At 35.2% G+C, this 19,115-nt stretch overlaps 1 protein-coding gene across 1 annotated transcript in view; it reads left to right on the forward strand.

The window, feature by feature from the left end:
* Positions 1-19,115, forward strand: part of TRDN (triadin) — a 143,064-nt gene that overhangs the window by 58,125 nt on the left and 65,824 nt on the right. The window contains exons 7-12 of the mRNA XM_033512927.1: positions 5,803-5,862; positions 8,529-8,588; positions 9,974-10,033; positions 12,402-12,461; positions 13,944-14,138; positions 18,798-18,857. Coding sequence (XP_033368818.1) covers positions 5,803-5,862; positions 8,529-8,588; positions 9,974-10,033; positions 12,402-12,461; positions 13,944-14,138; positions 18,798-18,857 — 495 coding nt within the window. The remainder of the gene's footprint in view (positions 1-5,802; positions 5,863-8,528; positions 8,589-9,973; positions 10,034-12,401; positions 12,462-13,943; positions 14,139-18,797; positions 18,858-19,115) is intronic.

Consider the following 19,115-nt stretch of genomic DNA (forward strand, 5'->3'; position numbering starts at 1 on the left):
CACTTTCCAAAAATCCACAGAGGAAGTGGTTTGGACTGGTTTTCAGAGGTTGTATAAACAAAGGTGTTTCCTGGGATATCTGAAGGGTTTTTTTGCCTAACAGAGCTCCTCCATAAGGGCCAGACCACATAAAACTTGAGGAGCATCCCTCTAAAACACCAGTGCTGAGCTAGATTGTGGCAGGGGGAAGCAAGAAAGAGGCTTATTAAAAATGTGTATATGCATACACCCTCCCTTATGCAATTATATTCATTTCTATATGTATTAGTGTGGTTTTATAGTATTTTACATATCTGTAAAATATTTTCAAAGTGTTTTTCACCTCCAGTTCTGTGTTAATCAGGATTGTCTGGACTGACTAGAACTGTTTCCCAACTATTTAATAAATCATGTTTTATCAAAGTGAATTTTTTAGGGTACCTGGGCAAGCCAGGTAATAATGAACAGAGATCCATTAGCAAGGATCGTAGTTAAGGTCTTTTCAAGCAAAGTAATACAAAACCACAAATGATGCTGCAATTTTGACTGAGACAGCCTCTTCTGTTCCATTTCATCTATGCAAAAGTGCATTTCTTTACACAGAACAATATTAACATTGCAGAAATTATAACAAAGAAAGTATAAGATGCCAGAAAAAAAGTGTTCAGGTTTCATTAGCTAAGTCTCATTATTATGTGCCTGATAATGCAGTCTCCAGTTACACAATCAGTTGCTGAAAAACAAAACAATTTTTTTTCTATATTTTGTTTTCATGTTTAATCCCAACAATGTGACTTGTACATAGGAGGAACAATTACAAGAAAATGTTCTATCTGGCCTCTGTCTACATTGTGATAAAGGCATGAATCCTTAGGGAATTTTACTGTCACCTTCTAAATTACCTTCAGGAAATATATACAAATACAGTCTTTTATTGTTTTTCATAGGAAAAATCCAGAAGTAAAATGAATATTTTTAAAAGCAGGAAATGGAAAAAAAAACATTTCTGTCTTCTGCCCAACATGTGGGAACGCTAGAGTTTTAAAAGTAATTTAATTATATTTTTGAATAGTCAAATCCTCTGAGTACAAGTCCCACAATTTACAAGGGAGTTCAATCTATAAGCCTCATTTTTGAAAGATTGAACTGAAATATGAGGAATGGTTATAATGAATAAAAATCCCAGATGGAAGTGACTGAAATTAAAAGATTCAAACAGTACTGAGAACCAGGCAAACTGGTGCCCTAAAATCTGCTTTTAATTAAATATTTTGATAAACTACTAGCAATGATGTCTATTTCAATTATTGTAGCAAGTTTAATCCTGGAAAGAAGAAATACTCCGAGAAACAATTTGACAAAGCCATTGGTTATGCTTAAGAGCTCTGAAATCAAATTATTTCATGATGACTTGTACACATAAGCAGAAATTCACTACAAAGTAGGGTCTTTCCAATTTGGTGTTTGAGATATTATTAAATTCATGAGTGCAGTGGCACCTGGACTGCATGACCAGGAGCTTGATCAGCCAGCAGAGGCACAAGGGATTGATTATCTTCTTGCACACAATTCTCATGAGCATCTAGATATTACGTTCTAGATCGATTTTGCAGGACTCTGAGTTGCTGCTGGAGCCTGTTTAAGAAAAGGGTGATATAATTGTTGTTAGTATTATTACCAATAAGAGTTAATTATGCATTGTTTTGGCAAAAAAGTAAGAAAAAAAATAAAAATACGGAGATAAAAGTATATGTAAGTACAGAAATTCTGTCTAATGGAAGGTCCAAAAACATTTTCTGATTTTTATGAAAAGCTGATCATACCAGTGAAATGAATTGTATTGCATTTCTGGGAAATAGCTCTAAGTAAACCAGGCATTGAGAAGGAATGGGAAAAGGTTGATTTACTGTGGCTTTTCCCAAAATCACTTCACTAAGTCATTGCTCTTGGAGTGAGATATGGAAGAAAACAATATAATGATGGTTAATTGCTGTAATTGGAAGACAAAGATTTGAGACAGCTTAACAGATAAATAGAGCTAGACCATACAAATCCTAGTATGCTAGAAACCTATATATTTTCAACAAGTTAGTGTACTAAAGGGCATATTTCATACACAGATAAATCTGTCTAGCCTGATTTCTCAATGTACAGCAACAACTATGCCTGTGTGAACTTTAAACTGGAGAACTTGGTACAGATAGCAACATAGCTGTAGTTTCCTTAAATTAAGTATTTGGACCTGGCAGGTTATGCCCCTCTCCAAACCAATCCTATTTTTTTGTTCCAGTGTTCCTTCAAGAAGAATTAACTCATCTAAAGTTGCTTTACTTCCGAATGAAAGCATCTACACGGAGATTTAATGCTCTCTGACTAATGCACTCTAACTTCATTGTATTAGTTCATTTATCTTAACTTTCCTGAGAGTGCTGCCCTGTAGACAAGCACTTAGTCTGTTAGCTGGAGCGAGCAATCTCTGCTTCATGCTTGCTGCAGTCATCACCTGGCTTTGTACTAAACAGAAGACTTAAGACTTACTCAGCTGGAAACTATTTTTGCTTCTCTTAGGCATGGAAGTAGTGTCTTACTACATCTCTTTTTGCACTTTCTGTTTTGGAGTGTGGAATGTCTTTGTTGGAGAACTTTATGGAAAAAAAACTAAATCACCTCCCCCCTCACCATGTCTTCAATTTGATACAAATAAAGTCTGTGAAGATGATTGAGATTAGGAAAATCCTCTTACATATTTGCGATGCTTCTTATTTTTATTTTTCTGTGAAGCAGATAGCAATAATAAGTTTGGGACACATTTTTAAATTACCTTAAAATTTTCCATTATAAGCTTCTATTTTAGATTATTTATAAATTTATCATACTCCAGTCACTTAGGATGAGATTTCCCATGTTCATCTTTTTGCCTCAGGCTGAATTTTCATTCAAAGACATGCAAAAATGTTTCAGCAATTTCCAAAATCTAGGTTAGTGAAAATTAGGTTGGGGTGTTATATTTTTTTTCAGTGCTAATAACACTTCAGTCTGAGCTTAAGACATTTTAGTATTTTCAAGGAAGTCCAAGAAAATTTCTTTAAATTTATGAGAAAATCTTACCTTCCACAATTGCCATAAATCTACTTGATTTTTAAGTCTATTTTTTTCTTATGGATGTCACCAGCATCCTAGTAGCATAAGTAACAAAAGAGGTGATCTTGTAATTGCAAAATGTGTCACAAAGCTAATAAAATTATTATTAATAAACTGTTCTAGTTTCAGCATTTTTTGGCTGAAAAGTATGTAAGTAGCCTTAAAACCATTTTTATATGCTTGGGGGTTTTTTTTTACTTTTTTTTTTTTTTTAATATGGAAAAGAAAATCCAGTCAACTGTAATTTGTTGCAGAGAAACATGGCAGTATGGCCAGCCTGACAAATTCTAAAATCTAATGCTTACACCTAGAACTGTGGGCTTGAAAAAGGGCATGTATTAAGCTCTTTACAAAGAAAAATATACCCAAGTTACACAATACGAAAAAGATCTGTAGAGAGTGATGTATTTTCTATGACAGACCTTTTATGACTGTTGAAGTTGAACTCTCTTTCAGGGGAGAGTTAATATGCTAAAAAGTATCAGATTTAAATTTGTCAGATCAAAAGCTTCAGTGGATTTTGTTGGTCTTGTGATTGCACAGTCAAAAATGGCCAGTGATCACAGCCCTGAAACATGAACACTTTAATTTTTGGCAGCACCTGCCCTTCCCGAATAAGGGAAGCCATAGCTCTGACAGTGCCCATAAGAGGTAATGATAAACATTACAATCTGAGATTAGCAGCCTCTGAGGCTATGGGGATATCAACACACAGGATAAGGCTCTCAAACTAACCTTCACTGAGATCACCTTCAGCCTATAATTGGGAAGAGAAAAATAGCTTATGCTTATGCCAGCCTGGTCTCTTCTTATCCACATTCCAGGCTCCCTGCCCAGATACATCAAGTTACTTTTCTTTCTCAAGAAGGAGCCAACTGATCCCTCCCTCGTGTTTTAAGCTTTAGTCCACACAAATATTAATATTTCTTCATAGTTTTGCTGTTTACATCATTTTGATATGAAACAAATTTAAATTAGATTCTTCTGTCTACTTTCAGGTCTACTGACGTTCAATTCAGTTAGTGTTGTTCAAGGCTCATTTTATGGGTTTGTTGTGTGGGTATGGGTTTTGTTTGTTTTGTTGTCTTTAGGATTTTTTAGTTTGTTTTCCTGCTGTGTGTTTTTTTCTCAAATCATGAAATAAGGGAATGTTATGGAAAAACTGCAATAAATTTTTAAAAGCCCACAATAATCTCTCTTACTCAAGTAAGATATCCTGTGGAGAAAAACAAGCTTTCTGATTATCAGTCCATTCTACATAGTTCAGCTGTATTTTTTGGCAGAGGCTATAAGAGCTTTTGTCTGAATGTGCAGAAGAAGCTCATGTTTCACTCTCATTGACCATCACAGAGCTGTTGTTTCCAAAATTGTGCTGTTGGTCCAGCCAAAACTGACAAAAGTGTTTAGCATAAAGCCAAAATCTGCTAATACAAGTGCAAGATGTAAAAGTATGATACAGTTTCTGCAAAAAATACTCAGTTTTGAGAATGTTTTTTTCTTGGTATGCTCCTAGATGTGCTAAAGCATTTGAATGAGTTGTAGTCTGTAATTCATTCAATAATACATCACTGGTGTTGCTGCTTTCTTCACAGCCTATTTTTTTAGTGTAAATTTACTGTCCAGATTCATTCTTTAAAGGCTTTGAAGTATCTCTCTTCAATCTTTTTCAACTGTACTGCTGTTTGTTATCAGCAATAATTTACCTGCTTTGACTGAAAATTAATTTTGGATAATGCAAACACATATACGGCATAATGAATTTACTGAATGTTTTGGATGATTTTTTCTTAATGACTAAAACCTGCTTTTTAATGTGGAAACACTCAGCCAACAAAAAAGTGCTTGCACTTTAGTGAAATGGCACTCACTGCAAAGCTGGTGAAATGAATGGATACAAAAACATAATGTGTTTGTTTATAAAGCTCACTGTCTTCTAATCAGAATTTGTTTTACTAGTTCCCAGAAACCTGGGTACAGAAAATAAAATAATTTTTCTCTGAAATGACAAAATGGTATTCTTTTAGTAGTATGGGTTTACTAAGAATAAAATCATTAGTACGTGGGATTGAACCACTTCACAGCAAGGTTTGAGACCTGGGTGGGCCATAGAGTCCATAAGGACTCATATTTGCCTGCCTCTTGCAGGACCTGGAGTTGGTTGTGCTATGAACAGCTGCTCTTCCTGAGGTTATACTCTGATTAAAAGAGATGATTTCTTGTTAATCCATCCTGTGACGGAAGTGACGGCTAAAAATAAAGAAAAAAATAGCATAGAAAGCAATATGCTGGCTGGTTTTTTGTTAAGAATAGAAAGCAATGCTGTCAAGGGCTGAAAATAATTTCCTCAGTCAGAAATCTTAGAGTCAGGGTGGTTGTGTAATGGGACCAAAAGAGAAAGGACAGATTAGATTGAGGTTGCTGAATAATCACTTCTTTGAGAAAAATATAGTCTAATATCTGAAAGCCTATTCAAGGAAAATATTTCTCTTGGACCTGGAATTAAATATTGACATTAAAAGGTCTATGCATCATCAAGTACCTGTGACTCAGAGCTGAAATCCATTATTTGGGTTTTCAAATACTTTTCCTTGATCACTTTCATGAGATAATAAGTGTGTTTAATACATCTAGATCACAGATTTATTGTGAGCTGGGGTTTATTTATCTGTTTATTATTTGTAGCAGTGCACAGAGACAAACCTGAAAAACAAGAAAAAATTGAGAGGAAAGAACCCCCAAAGGGTATGTATTCAGCTTTTGATATTCTTTGTCTTTTTATCAGTGATTCAAAACTGTCTAATTGACTCTTAGGTTGTTTAATAATGTTTAAGGCAATAATGTTTAAGGATGGAGGAGGTGAAAGCCAGTTTTAAAGAGAATATAAGAGAAATTTTTTAAAAAATTTGAATTCATCACTGTACAGAAAAGCTGAAATTATATTCAGGTATTAATTAGCAAGTGTTTGCTGTACTAATAAGTTATATAAAAAATGCCCAGTGCACAAATAGGTGTCCTTTTTATTCTTCTTTAATAAATCCAAGCATATTATTTGTTCTTGAAAATACTTTGCACCAAAATGTAATGAGTAAATTATAACATACTGGATATGGTCCCTGCAGATATTTGCTTTGGAAATCTGCTTTAAAGAAAAAAAAAAAAATTCCTCCAGATTCATTTCAGAGACATTGGGGAGAGGTTTTAGAGAGAATTTAATAATTTTCTGGTGATGTATGCCAACAACAAATTAGAGATCTATTGTAGGAGTCAGGATACTGCTTATTCTCCACACACAACTCATGAGTTAGTTCTGGTTTACAAGAGCCACCATCTACTTTGCATTTTATGAGGATATTTTAGCAAAACAGAATTTTGGTGGAGTGCACCTACTTGTGAAAACGCTTTAATTCTTCTGAGAACATGTCCTTTGCACTAACTTATAGCTAAGGAAGTCTTGGGCTGGAGGAAGAAACACATTCTTGAGGAGCAGACAGGCCAATAATCATAATAAATTACCAAAAAAGAAAAGGGAAGACCGAATATCCAGCCACAGCAGACTTATTCAGGCCAAGAGCACAAGTGAGCGTGCACCTCCTGAAAGCTGTGCTTGACTAGGCTTTTCTAATGGTCTTTGATTGGAGCTTTTCCATTTCATATAAGTAATTCAATGTGCCTTGAGCTAACAAGACTTAGAAGTTAATGGCAGGCATATAAATGGATGTGTCTGTTAAGATGAATAATTATTAGGAGAAAATAAAATGGGGATAACATGGGAAATTTTTTCTGGGATTTGGAAAAATGCCAAAGCAAAGGCAATAATGTCCCATATTAAAATATGAATTTATCTTTAAGATTTCTGTCATAATGTGGAAAACTTGGGAAACTCTTCAACTTGATTTCACAGGAGAATTATATTTAAAGTTTTATTAAGTTTCTTAGAAAAAAGGAGAAAAATTGTCCCAGTCAAACTCAGATAGCCAGTGAAAAAAAATGACAATTATAGTGTCTCAGCTTGCCATTAATCCTATTAATATTTTTTCTACCTAATTGTATTTTTTCTTGAAGTGAACTATTAGTTTTATTTAGTGAACTATCACCAAAACTGCTATGGAAACACTAATGTGTATAGAGATTTTCTGTATTCACAGTACTAATAAGCATTACTTTCAGACTGTACATCAAATTTCAAAACCAAGACTATGAATGTGTGTCTTTCTAAGGTCCATTTCATTGTAGTGAAGTGGAAGACTCTAGAGGCTGCATCTTTGTATTTTTGCTGCTTATTTTCTGCATTAAATTCATTGCCTTTTCAAGATCAAGATAACGGAAAGTATAAATAGCATCCTATTCTAATGTATTATCAACTTCTGGGATGAAGTTTATGAAAGTTATTTAATGACACATTAGAAGTGTCTCAGTCACTTAGCAGTCACAGATTAGCAGTGTCTTGGTCAGAGATGTCAGCCATGTTCTCATGTGCTTCATCACTATATTACCTAAAAATGTGGAAGCCTGAATATTGTCTACCAGTCCTCTTTTATGTTCAGTTACATATGGAATTCATGGTATTGTTAAAGAAGTTTCTTATCTCCTCATGTTAGACAAAAGAGGTTGTACTAAACTTGGATGAAATCTCCACAGGAGTTAGACTTAATCTAGGCTTGCATTTTCACAGCTGTTCTTACAGGAGTGTTCTAAAATGCACGTGCTTATTTTCCATTTTCTAGAAAATTAAAGCATAAAATCCTAAGAAAAGCAATTGGAAAACGTTCTATGAACAAGTGGATAGCATAATGCAGTTTCCACTGTCATAATGTTAGTTTTACTTTGCACATACTGGGTATCTAATTATGGTTCTGAGATCATCATTGCCAGGGACTGATCTCAGCTAGTGTCCATTACTAGCTATCTGTATCCATTACTAGCTGTCCATATCCATTGCTGGTTATCCATTTCAAGCCAGCTGGAGAGTCACAGATGTATCATTTGCACATGTGACTCTCTTATGCTCCGAGATTGATTCCAGGGTTTTTACAACCTGTGTCTGACAGAGTATGGGCGGCCAAGGTGAAGCCCTCTTTCTATCACAGGCAGCAGCATTCACTGTGAGCTGTGCCTTAGTAAGTGGCAGTTTTCTGAAATTCTTCTGGAATTGACAGACGATTGCAAGAGATGATGTTATGCAGGAAACAGCTGAGGCATGTTACCATGGCAGTAACTTGTTAGCCAGAGTTGGCTGCTCACACCCCTCTAGTATGATGTGTGCTGTGAAAATATGCACAGGGCAGCTCTGCCACTTAGTATCCTAAAGCTCATCTTGGTGAAATTGTTTTGGATTCTTATTTTTTTCTACTTTTTTTTTTCTTTTTTCTTTTTTTAAGGATATATATAACGCTTTCTTTCTTTCCTAGTGACAAGTAAAGACAAACTGGAAAGACAAGAAAAACCTGAAAAAAAGGAAAGGAATGCAGGTAATTATTTAATGTCAGAATTTATTTTACATTTGGAGGTACCCCAAGGATAATTCTCTACTCAATTCCCATTTATGTATGCCTTTGATTGAAGAAAAAAAAGCGTTATAAAATATTATGAATAAAAAATAATGAAATAATAAAAAGGTTTACAGTCTTACACAATTAGTAGCATTTAATATTCCTTCTGCATATATTTGGTTTTTTTGTGGTTTTTTTCCTGGGGAAGGAAGATAATCTATTTTGTGCTCTGGATTAGTGTAATCTTATGATAATCACTGAGTATTTCCAACACTTGCAATAAGAATGGTTGCTAAGAGACTGTGGTCATCCAAGAAAAAGAAACCTGACAGCCCATTCACAGAGGTAATCGGGAAGGCCATGTGGAAAAAAAGCATTTGAAATAGACTACTACATAGGGCCATTGCATAGCCACTGAGTACACCAGAACTAATTCTTCCAGTAGCTACTCCCAATAGATAGGTGTCTAGCACTGTTTTATCTTCCCCAATTCTTTCTTTCTTTTTACACACCAGCTCAATGCTCATGCATATGTTTTTGTGCTCCTAGGATGATCTCATACGCTGTACTCAAACAGGGAACTGAGTGTTTTCGCACACATGATCCCCACAGGCCACCTCAGGGCACATCAGCCCATGCAAGCATCAGTTCTACACACCCATGGACAAGTTACTGTGCAAACATTAATCACAAAAAATTAGCAAATCAGAGCCCACACAGGAGAATATTTCAGATTGCCCACCACTCAGTGACTACCACACAACTCAGGTGTAGTCTGAAACCTGAGCCAGAAATCCAGAAACTACAGAGCAGTTAATTTCAATTTGTAAGGTGGAAATTAAAAGCAAACAAAAAGCCCCAAAGAACATTAGTTATAATGTCACTGCAATTAGATTTGTAATTAATTATAGTGCTTAATCATTCATAGCTGGAAAAAGTTGTTCTGTGGAGTTCAGAAAATCCTTCAGAAATTAACCAGAGTAATAAGCAAGAAAGCTAAATATAACAATAAACCAAAACAAACTAATAAATTGCAGTATATAAATATATTAAAGAGAGAAAACCAGTAAACAATATGTTGACTCTTCTTGACTATCTTCTTTCATGGGATTATAGTGGAGCTAGAAAGCCTGCTGCTCCTCCAGCCAGTGGCAAAGATGTCAGTGATGGAAGATGAGTTTTTGGACGTTCCAATCCCATATTTTGGCATCAGCAACAAACAGCAGCAGCTGAATCAATCTTCCTCATTCTTTGCATGCATAACCATGGTGCCCACTTGTGTTTCTTGATTCTTTTTCTCATTTAAATGCAACTTCTTTTTTTTTTTTTTTAATGACCATTAAGATTATTGGTTTTATTTCTAGCTGTTCACAAAGAGAAACCTGAAAAGCCAGAAAAACAAGAAAAGAAAGCACTGTCTAAAGGTATTGTGGATAATCATTAAAAGCTGTACAATTTTAGTGCTTGAAATCTTGGGAGAATGTGGAGATAAGTATTTAAAATACATTTTTTGGGTGTTGTCACTTCTGTGTGAGTGGGTCTTGATCAACCCCTGAGTGAAATCTTGCTTAGCATATTTTTTTTTTTTTGCTTTACTCTCCTGTTTTTATGCACAGAGTTTACTACAAGTCATTCTTACAGCTAAAGAGTGAAACCTATGACTATTTTATTTACATTCCCTGATGCTTTTTTTCTCCACAAAGGGATTCAGTAGTTTGCCTGCAAAGAAGGTTTTCTCTTGTGCATTAGCTTTCAACCTGATGCAGACCTAATGCAAAAGTATTTGCTGTCTCTCAGTCTGGGTCTTCCATTATATCCAAAAATAGAATTTCATTTTCTTGCCTTTATTTTTTTCAATAACATTTTAATTTCAGTATGTTATTTGCACTGTCTTCTATGGCACCACTAGCTTTGGTCAAGATTTACATATCTAATAATTATCATATATATTCTGAAGCAATATAATAGATATGTGAGGGGTGATTTTCACTATTCTTGTGAATAATTCCATCTTTGGCTGTGGTTTGGACAGGGAAATTTAAAAATCCAACCACCTTGCCCTATTATGCCATTTTTAAAGACTAACATTTATTATTGCTTGACATTTGAATGTTTTTCTCTGAGGTTAGATATTTCTCTGTGGCAGATATTTCTGTAATGAAGTTCAGTTTCTGTCTTTGTCTCTTTTTATTTTACTCAGTTAACTCTTGAAGAAATACTATGCAACATATATTCATATCAGTTTGTTATGGCATTGAGATTAATCTCCTGACATTGAGAAGTGTGAATTAACTAGGTTTAATTTGAATATGTTCAGATAATATAGATACAAATATACAAATCATCCTTTTTTTTTTTTACTTGGCCGTAGTCTGAGGAGCAATGTAAAACAAAAAAGTAAAAGTGAAGAGAGAAAGAAAGCAAGCAGAATGAAGACTTAAAGCCATAAAAAACTTTGAAGGGTAGGCATGGTCCAGACTCTCTTTTAAAGGGATACTGTTCATTTTTTTCTACTTTCAGTGTATAGCTTGAAAGTGTGGGATTTTTTTCATAAAATGAAATCATGCTGAAGTAAGCCAGAGAAAATAAATGCCCATAGTGTCTGTGTTGATTTGAAAAGCAAATAACTTCCAAGAATCACTGAGATAGTCCTAATAAGCAGCCAGCCTCTTTACCCATTTATCTTCTGCTAGCTAACCATATAATCACTTAGAGCCTTAATGTGTTTAATAGCAGCCATGACTCCAGTCACTGGCTGGAAAATTTTATGAAGAATTTGGACACTGTAGCTGTGGAGATCTGTGGCTGCAGTGTGACATAGCCATGCTGCCCTCTCTTGGGTAGGTTCCCTGCCGTGAGTCCCTATGGCATCAGAGGGGCTATTTCGACCACTTGCAGTAGCTAGGAAATGAAAATATTCAGGTCCTGGCCAGCTCTGGGGAATGAACATACTGAAAATCGTGTGGCTACTTCCCACACAGTCAACAGGTTTTCTTTATGCTCATTGCAAAGATGCAAGGTAACTCCTCAGACTCTGTTAAAGGCTCCAGAAAACCTCAGTGACATGAGTGTTTTTTAAACACACTGTCTAAAAACATCTTAAAAAAAATAAAACCCAGTCTAAATATCAATTATGCCTCCTACAGGCTGGAATTCCAGGATGGAATTCAGTTAGAGAGGATGTTGCTATTATGTAGTTATCAGCTGAAAGAAATGTAATTAACTCTCAAGGCTGGTTTGTTCTGGAATTCTGTCTTGATAGTGACCCAGAGGGCAAAGATAGAGGTCTGCATAAAACTCCAGCAGCCTTTCTGTAGCACAGTCTTGTGTGTGTTTGCACAGTGTATCTTATGCAGACATGAACTCACTCAAGCTGGGCTCTGAAGTGAGCGCCAGACTTATGGCTGTGCTTGTAGACAATGAGCCCAAGCTAAGAAAAACACCTTTCTGTAAGACAAACACAGCCACATGGCTTCCTGCTGGCTGGAGCACAAGGCCAAGTCCGTGTCTGCTTGGCACATGACATGAGCAAGTTTGTTTCATCTGGAATATGCAGTAAAAACATTCCCTAGGGCGCTTCAGATTTGTGTGGCTCACTTGTCCTCTGCTAAGGGAGCCCCAAAAGATATTTTGAAGTTTTTTACCCCACTATATGAATCTGAAAACAAGAATTTTGAAAACTGAAAAATAGGAATCATAAGAAAATGTGAAATTTCCAGCAATGATAATGTGTTTTGGCAATGTTTTCTTTGTGAGTTTTTTCCCCTAATATACAGTTGTCCTTATTTCTAGTAACTCAAAAAGATGCACCTGAAAGACATGAAAAAGCTGAAAAGAAACCTCCTCCCAAAGGTATTTATTTTTCTGTACTACATTTTTTTAAACTGAGTTGACATTGAAATGCACTTTCAATTGACATTGAAATAAAAAACTTTATTTTATTCAAGCAGAGATTACAAATGTGCGTGAAAAATCAGCTACATGAAATTAAAATTAAATTAATATATAATCAGAATTAAAATGTCTGTAGAACATCCTGGAGTTAATTCTGTGCTTGACCTCTTTCAAAATCTGTTGAAATTTCAAATTAAGAATAAAAGTATGAACCACCATTTCACTGAAAACAAGTAAGCCTACCTGCAAGAGATCTGACATACATTTTCACTACAACTAGCTCAGGATATTAATTCTCCACTAGCTGGAAATACCTGTGTTTGACTGGGAGAAATGCTCTTATATAATTATCTGAATTCTGGTTTGCAGTAGTCAGATATTTCAGCTTACATATTGATAAAATCAGTTTAAACATCTCAGTGGTTTAACAGAAGTCTAGACTCTTACAGAAAACAGATATTTGGTAGCATGCAAGTTTTGCCTCAAGGGCAATTTAGATCTATGAAGAAACCAAGAGTATGAACTTTGCACTAAACAGATTAATTTAAAACATATCCAGTGGTAGTTTATACTACTATTGGATTTTCCACTGGAGTGAACTAAAAACATACATATTGGGAGCATGCATGGCTCAGGTGAGAAAAAGTTGCTGACACATAAAAGTGGAAAGTATGCTTTGGGTCTCACCAAGCTCTGTAGCTTCAACTACTGACATTTATAATTACAGTATTTACTGTTTGGCAACTTTCCTTGGAAACCTCCTCACTCTCCTGAAGGGCATCTCAGACTTTCAGCCCCCAGAACTGGGGCTGATCAGACTCAAGAACTCAAAAGTTCTTGGACTGAGACCTAGAATTGATTCATGAAAGCAACCCTTAAAAATAACCACACATTATTTTTCCAGCTTACAACAGAATTAAACGCTGAAGTCTAAATTTGTTCAGATAGTACTTCCCATATTTGTTTACTTAATGACCAGCGTGTTCCTCCTTAGTTTATACCCTAAAACCTATTATAGTAGAAACACTTATTATTTGGCATATTCTATTATATTTAGTGTCAGCCAAATATGGGGTATAGCACTATATTTCAATATATTGAAATTATATTTTTATATATAAAATAATATTATATGTTATATATGTTATATACGTTATATGTGTTATATGTTATATGTTATATGTTATATATTATATATTATATATTGTATATTATATATCTAATATCTAATATCTAATATCTTATATAAAACCTCTTTGGATCTCATATTTCTGTTTAATTCTCCCTGGTTTGAGGGGATTATAGGTTTCATCAGATCTTACCAAGCAGTAAATAATGAAGAAATGCTCATTATTAATAGCACGGTATAAAGTAAATGGCACTGAATATTATGTTGGGGGCAGAGAATGACACTGAAAGCTTTTTCTTTATTACCTGCAGAGGAGAAGAAAGTAAAGAGCACTAAAGTGGAAGCAAAAGTTAAAAAGGAAGTGAAGGATGGAAAAGGAGAAGCAAAGACGGCAGAGAAGGTGAAGCAGGCAGAGACAAAAACAACAGAAACTGGGCTAATAAAGGCCAAAACGAAAGTTAAGGAGGAGAAAGCTCTTCAGACTGTAACTAAATCGGACAAGAAAGGTAAACAAAATGAGGAGGAAGCAGATGAAGATCCTAAAAAGGTAGTAGGGAAGAAAGAGAGAGAATGGAGTTAAATCTATCAAGGACCAAAGTCCACCCATGAAAAACAAAAGTGCAGTACAAATAAATTCCACACAAACCTCACACTCCTAGGACGTGACTACAGAAAATAAAATAAGCTTAATTTTTATAATCAGAAGGTTCTCAAGTTTTTCATGACTAAAGTTTCATTTTAATTTAAATACTTCTTTACCAAGGACCAATTTCTCTTCAGATAGGTCTGAGACTTCATGGATTTGTTCAGTAGCATCTAATGTAGTAGATTGCAAGCAGAGTTATTTTTGAAAATTCAGACTGTCCAATGACCTATTGGGAATCCTGGTTTGTTTCCACATCTGCATATGTCCTCTGTAACCATAATGAAAGCAGCCACAGTGGTGTAATAATTTATCTAACATCATATTGTATGAGGCACTGTCAGGTTGTCAGGTATTGTACAGCATAATGAAATACCTGCCTGATATAATTTAGTGTAAACAGCTTTCAAATTCCTTCCAAAAAGGAAAGAAATGTTATTACTTTGGTAAAAGGAATAAATTAAGTGATAAAACAAAGAATCAACGTGCATTGACATGATATAGTTAACAAGGTGTTAACTTTGTCAGAGTAAGCCTGGGTCTCAGGTTGCACTGAGAATGGTCCCCTGATTTCCCTGTGGCATTTCCACAGCACTAGGTACAAGTCTGTATGAATGAAGGCAGCAGGACCTGGTTTCTGTATGAAACACATCCTATGGCTGCCACACTGCAGCCATGGGATCATTCTGGCATTGGAAGAGGCAGCTCAGTGTTGCACAGTGCACCTGTCTGATCCTTTCAGCTGTTAACCACAGATAACAGCTAACAGATAAAGTTTGTGCCTCAGCATCAAAGAAGCCATCCCTGTCTGGATATCTGAGTGTGCCTCATCACATTCTCTCAAAGTTTCATAACTATCACTCTGGACCCCTCAGGAATTGCCTAAATTATATTTTTCTAGAAAACTGAGAGAGTTTGAGATAGCCCACTTGTTGATATGCATAGTGTGCTGAACTAGTATTTTTTAATGTTTATTTGTATTCCAGTTAATTTTCTCTTTTACTTGAAATATTAGGACCTATGAGGCATGGAATCAAAGCAGCATCTACCACACTGATTGCTGTGACCAAGAACAAAGTTCAGCAAATTGTTCAGTTCACTTGGGAGGTCAAAATCTCTTTTAATTTTTTTGTTTTCTCTGGCAGAGTTTCAGTGCACAGTGGGAGCCTCTCCATACTGTTCAGGATAAAGCTCTCAAAAAGAAATGCTGTGCAGATGACAACAAAATATTTTAAGTAGGGATCAGAGATTACAAAAATCAGTAGAATAGTGGTGGGGTTTTTTTTGTTTTTGCTTTGTTTTAGTGGGATTCCCAACAACTTTAGCTGATAAATATTAGCAAAATGATCCATCTTGACATCAAACATTAACAGATCACTTTGCAAGTCTGCTTTAGAGTGTGACCCCAGTGACTGTGCACGGCATCCCAGCAGGTGAAAATGAGAATAAGCAGCTGGAGTGGAGGAAGGAAGGAGCCTCTTCAACTGCCTTTATCACTGAAGACAGGCCTACACACATCTAGTGAAAGCTTCATTTCCTACTGTCGAGATTCCTTTTTCCACCATAAGCCACTGCTGCACAGCTGGATACTCTAAAAAATTCATTTTTATATTTCAGTCCCACTGTGACCCAAGGTGAATATAATTTAAAAGTCGATGCAGTTTTGCAGAGATCTCCTGATCCTGCAATCTTTACGTTTACTTGCTCAAGGGAGTAGTTCTGCAAGCTTATCTGAAACAATGCAAAAAATATAGCAGTGATCACAAAAGAGTTGTTGCATCATTTAGTACTGAAATTAAAACGAAAAAAGATAGGTCATCTCCCCGGGTAAATCACACTAAGCCCAACAAGAGAAACATCTGTGAGTACATTTATCATTAAGAATCTAGTCCCAAATTTTGACATGATTTATTAGTACTTATATGAATATTTTTTTGCCATCATTCTGGAGTTATAGGTGAAAAATAAAGTGTGAAATTTTCCTCTTAATACAGGAGTTTAGATTAAAATGGATTTTTAGCCATGAAGAGACACTTGGAAAATCATATTAATTTAAAATTCCTTAGATTTCAGTCTTTACTGATTGGTAGCATTCCTATGAACTTAAATAGGATGTTATAGTGCACCTTGCTATGCCATATAGAAATTATATTTTTGTTATTGAGAGTTTCACATCTGCCTTTAATTTCTTTTATAAATCCCATTTTTTTGTGTTGAGTTGCTAAAGAAATAATATGAGGAAAAAATTAATACAAAATCTTTTTTCTAAAATACAATCAAGGTTAAGGATTTTTTTTAAGTTTATTCAAATTATATTCCTACAAAGCAAAATAAAATAAATCCAAAATAAATCACAACAACAACAACAAAAATATAATCAACAACACAGTTTGGTTATTTCTGGTCTGTACTACTATTAAATAATAGATTATTTTAATATCAATTAAATGGTGTGATTCTAGAGCCTCATGCTATGTCTACATCACAACTCGAATAGAACCAGCACAGGCTTATGGTCTGCCATGGATGTTTTCCCCTACCATAGTTTTATCCCATATCCTCTAAAAGTCCTATGTACAATGCTCCAAATGTTGCAGGAAATCTTCCCAAGAGTCAGCAAGGATAGAGGCAGTTTGTTTTGCCAAAAGAGAACTAAGACAAATCAGCTTTTTGCGCAAGAACTGTGCCCAGCCATTTGCTTTCTGGGCTTAAGTATTGGTGTTGCTCCATTTTATTTATAAATACTCACTGAGGCCCTATTGCAAGAGTGTCCAAGTCCGTGCAAACACTTTGCTGACTTCAGTAGCTTTAGGTGGGCTCAAGAAAACAGATCTGTACATGTTTTCTCACATACACGCTGTTATTTTAATTTTTTTAGAATAATATATAGATTTAGGGCCAATACTGTAGACTTAAGGATGGAATCCAAAGTTAGAGCCAGCCAGAATGATAAATTTGAATTCCCAAATATGAAAGATAATTACAAATATTCATTAGAGGTTTTAAGGGCAGTGTTTACAGCCACAGCCCTCTGTACATGCTGAAAGTTTTGCCCCAGGCTTTACAATCCTGACTTGTATTACCCTTGCCATCTCACTAACACAATAGAGCTGCCTAGGCTTCTCTCAACTAGAAAAAGTGTTTGGATATTTGTTGAGTTGGTAAACTCTTTCCTAAGTTCTACATCTGCATAGGAAATAATGACTTGAGAGCTGTAGTTGTTCATCCAAGGACTGCTGTATCAGTCAACGTAATAGAGCAGCAGTCACATAAATGCCTCAGCATCAAGTGATACTGATGTAGAAGTGAACTGTGCATGAAAGTCCATAATATAACGAGTGCCACATACTTGGGAACTGCATTTTGCATTTAAATGTAACAGCAATGCCATTTTAAAAATTTTAATTATTCCAAAGCCAGCATAATTTTATTTTGGAGTTGCTGAGAGGGAAAACAAGTGACTTTCTAAGTGAGTAGGACAGAGATGCCACAGGAGGTGGAGAGAGAGATGCAACTTCTACAGTGTTGGAACTGTGCTAAAAGAGTCTTGGACAGATGGATGAATATGCTTCAAGGACAACTGAGAACTAACTTAGCTAACCAGAGCTGGTATTTAGACATCAACATTAGCTTTCAAAGCAAATGCCCCTTAGAGTCCACTGGAGCAACAAGCTGTTTTATCTGATCTACTGAAAAATCCAGCAATACTGAAATACTTTTGTACTCAGTTAAAGCTGATAAACTTTCCTCACCATTCTTAGTGTTAGAAATTTTTGTTAAGTTCTCCATCTCTGCTTATGTATAGAAGTCAATAGACAATCATCACTTCTGGAGTCAGCATTTTATTTAGATTCAGAAGCCTTAATTTCTGAATAGTATAGTTTTTATATATATATATATAAATATATATATATATATTTAACATATACATATATATATTTGTAAAGATTAGTGTTTGGAAAATGATGCTGTAATGAAACAGTAGAATTCTGTGGAAAACCTTGTTTCTATAGGAATGTAAGTATACAGAGTTCTTTTTATATTCCCATTTACTAAATATACGTATTTATTATATGGTTAAAAACATATTAACAAAATACTGTGATACAAAATCTTTTTTTTACATTTTTTATCAGCTGTCTGTCAAATTGATCTTCACAGATGATGAAAAGTCTATGAGATGTATGGCCAGGCAGCAGTTTGCATTGTACTTGTGCATGGGGTTAAGCTACATGGCAAGCAAAGCCATCCAGGAAAAAAGAGGTGCTAGCTCTGGGACACTGGAAGCTCTGCAGTTCTTGGCTAGAGGTTTTGAATTAGATCTGGACAAGAAATTGTCACTTTCTGAACATGTGAATCACTTGAAGGTCAGGAAAGAACCATAAATATGTAATAAGTAAGACTACCTATGAAAAGGCTACTGAGATATCTTTGTGCTGCCAAACTTTATTCACTGTTAAATACAAATTACATTCTAAATTTACTTTCTTCATTACTCTTCTTTTCCTTTTTGCTCTGTTAGATCAATATGCATTCTGTCGCTATGTGATTGACATGTTTGCGCAAGGGGATTTTTATCCAGGTACTTTCCTATATCATTGAACTCTGTTCTAATATTCTTCTGTTTCCCTGAGAGTTTTTGCTCTTTTATGTATTAAAAGTGTGGTTTTTATTATTGAAAGGTCTCACAAGAGCAACAAAGAGTGTGCAAATAGTTTTAATAAAGCATAAGAGCTAATGGCTGTTTTATTAAAGCTTCTAATTTTCTGTCTACAGTGCATGAATTAAAATCGAGGTTATGTTAAAAGTAGAGTCAGTGGAAGGCTGTGGAAATTGCTAA

The sequence above is a fragment of the Parus major genome, chromosome 3, assembly GCF_001522545.3.
Source record: "Parus major isolate Abel chromosome 3, Parus_major1.1, whole genome shotgun sequence".
NCBI classification, from domain to species: domain Eukaryota; kingdom Metazoa; phylum Chordata; class Aves; order Passeriformes; family Paridae; genus Parus; species Parus major.